General features: G+C 56.6%; 1 protein-coding gene across 1 annotated transcript; it reads left to right on the top strand.

Annotated features, from left to right (window-relative positions):
* The first annotated feature begins 225 nt into the window (after positions 1-225).
* Positions 226-1,215, top strand: LOC115274004 (uncharacterized protein C20orf203). The gene is given in 3 exon segments (XM_029917368.1): positions 226-402; positions 404-559; positions 561-1,215. Coding segments are annotated over 3 exon segments (339 nt in total). The 5' UTR covers positions 226-330; the 3' UTR covers positions 672-1,215.
* Positions 1,216-2,678: the final 1,463 nt, after the last annotated feature.

The following is a 2,678-nucleotide window of genomic DNA, read 5'->3' as shown; positions in this document are numbered from 1 at the left end:
GGTGCCGATCCTCTTTTCTAGACTTGTGCACTGCGAGCGGAAAGGAATGCCCTCTCAATCTCTGTCTCTGTCTGTCTGTCTGTCTGTCTCTCTCTCTCTCACACCCCTAGGGCATACGGGACACTGCAGAACCCCAGCCACAGCAGGTGCTGTTACAGCAGGGACACTGGGTAGCCCTCAAAGCCCCTGGGAGTCTCCAAAGCTGTGATTCCAAGAGTCATCCCGGGGCCTTGTCCACGGCAGCCAAACTCCCATCTTGGTCGAGCTCCTCTGCCCAGCCTGGGGGTCTTGGGAGTAGGCTGAAAAGAAGTACCTCAGAGGCTCCAAACGATGCCCACCTCCAGCCCAGACACTGGGCACCAGCGGGCTCCTCCTCCCCAACGCCCAGGCCCTTATCAGGAAAGCAATTTGGGTTGGGGGGGAGGGGAAGTCCGAGGCCCCAGGCTCCGGCAAGGTGGGAAGGAGAGATAGGGAAGTGGGGAGGGGGCCCCGGGGCCCTGCTGGGAGGGCCTGAGGATGGAAGGGATGCCCAGAGCCAGCGCTGTCCTTGCTGGCCTGGCCTCTTGACATGGTTCCAGAGCTGCCTTCCCTCCTTGCCAGGCAAGGCGCCCGCACCTTTAATTAGCAAGCAGCAGCCTCTCCCCGATTCATCTCAGTCACTGTTTAATTAGCCGCGCACAAGGCACCCCTACCCCCCAGCTCTGGGTTGAGCAGCCTGCCTCTCTCACGGAGGCTGCCACCACCTCATGGTGTCCCTTGTCACACACACCCCCCTCCTCGTACTTATTCTGCTCCCCAGAAGGGGGGATGGGGCGGGCACGCCTGGCTGAAACCTCAAGGAGATTCTGGGCACTGACGCTTGTATTCAGAGCATCCAGCAAACATTATTAGGGCTTCGAGTCTGCGCCAGGCTGGCGCTGGGCAGAACCTAGGCTGGATGGGGGCAGCCGGCCTCGGTCCCGTCCAGCTGCTCCACAGCGGCTTTACCCTTTGGGAGGTGCCGGGCCACCTCTTCAGCTGGACCCAGGGTGTCGGGAAAAGCCTAATTATCCTCCCTGTTCCTCCCCCTGCCCCCATCCAGAAAGGAACCACCATTTCTTCCTTTTCCTCCCCCGCCCCAGAGCCAGCAAGCCCCCTGAGAAGGCTGCATCCCCTGGAACAGAGAAGACCCTTCCTTCGAGCCCTGCCTCCACAGCGGTCAGGTCCCAGAGACCAAGGCTGGGGCTCTATGCAAAGGGAGCGGGTGAGGGGTCTCAGCCCCGCTCTGGGGTGTTAGGGGCCCAGGAGAGAGCCCACAGCATGTGGCTGAGCCAGCTGCCCTCTGTCTCCCCAAAGCAGGGTGGGGCCAGGGGTGCCACCACCTGGGGCGGGCTACCACCTGGGGCGGCAGCTGGAGGCTCAGCTCCCACCCCACCCTGCCCCCAGTCCATCCTGTGGCTTCGGGCACATCGGCTGCTCTGGGGCCTCAGTCCTGCCTACAGAAGGGTGCTGGGCCCCTCCTCTGATGTGCACTAAGGACACGGAAGGACCAGTGCTGTATCTGGTTCTGACCAGCCACCAAACTGTGCCGTGCCTCAGTTTCCCCATAGTGTCTACCTCACAGGCTGTCCTGAGGATTAAATGATTTACAATGTTTATTTATTTATTTTTTAATTTTTTTTAATGTTTTATTTATTTTTAATACAGAGAGAGACAGAGCATGAGAGGAGGAGGGGCAGAGAGAGAAGGAGACACAGAACCAGAAGCAGGCTCCAGGCTCTGAGCTGGCTGTCAGCACAGAGCCCGATGCGGGGCTCGAACCCACGAATGTGAGATCCGACCTGAGCCCGAGTCGGAGGCCTAACCGACTGAGCCACCCAGGTGCCCCATGATTTACAATGTTTAATGCACTCAGAATGGTGACCGGCAGAGGGAGGAAACATTGGTTGTTTTTGCCATTATTTCCCCTCTTTTTACCGATCAATATTTATTGCCAGGTATGAGGGACTCGGTGGGGAGAAATATGGCAATCTCCCTGCCTTCCAGAGTTTTCCTTCTGGTGGGGGAGGTGGATGAAAACAAGTAAATAAAGGAAAAGTACAATTTCATCTGTACAAAGTCTGCAGTTTAAGTTAATAGTAATGTGCCAGCGGTAACATCTTGGTTTTGACGGACGTACCACGGTCAAGGTGGGTGATGCGGCCACGTGAAAAAAATGGATGAAATGTGTACAGCAACCCTTTGTACTGTCTTTGCAGCTTTTCTGTGAATCTAAAATTATTCCTCCCCCAAAAAAGTTTATTTAAAAAATACAATTCCAGGTAAGGGTAAGTACTGTGAAGAAAATAAACAGGGCTAAGATAGAAGAGGGCGGCGGGGTGGGAGGGCACTGTAGACAGGGTGGGGTCTAGGATGGCCTCTGTGAACAGGCGACACTTGGGAGAAACTGAGTGATGGGAAGGAGCCAACCTCGGGAGATGAGGGGAGGGCCTGCCAGGAGCGGATCTGCAAGTGCAAAGGCCGGGAGGCAACCACTGCCCTGGGACGTGTGCAGTGCACCTGCAGGGTGGGAGAGGCTGGACCTGGGGGATGAGTTCAGAGGAGGAAGCAGCTTCCTTCAGCATCATTTTTCCCTTTCAGAGGACAGGAAGGAAGGAGACTTGGCAGGGACCTGTACCTCGCACTCTGGTACCTCATTT

Source organism: Suricata suricatta, chromosome 12 (assembly GCF_006229205.1).
Source record: "Suricata suricatta isolate VVHF042 chromosome 12, meerkat_22Aug2017_6uvM2_HiC, whole genome shotgun sequence".
NCBI classification, from domain to species: domain Eukaryota; kingdom Metazoa; phylum Chordata; class Mammalia; order Carnivora; family Herpestidae; genus Suricata; species Suricata suricatta.
The sequence above is the reverse complement of the archived record's forward strand: the minus strand, read 5'-3'. Positions and strand labels throughout refer to the sequence as shown.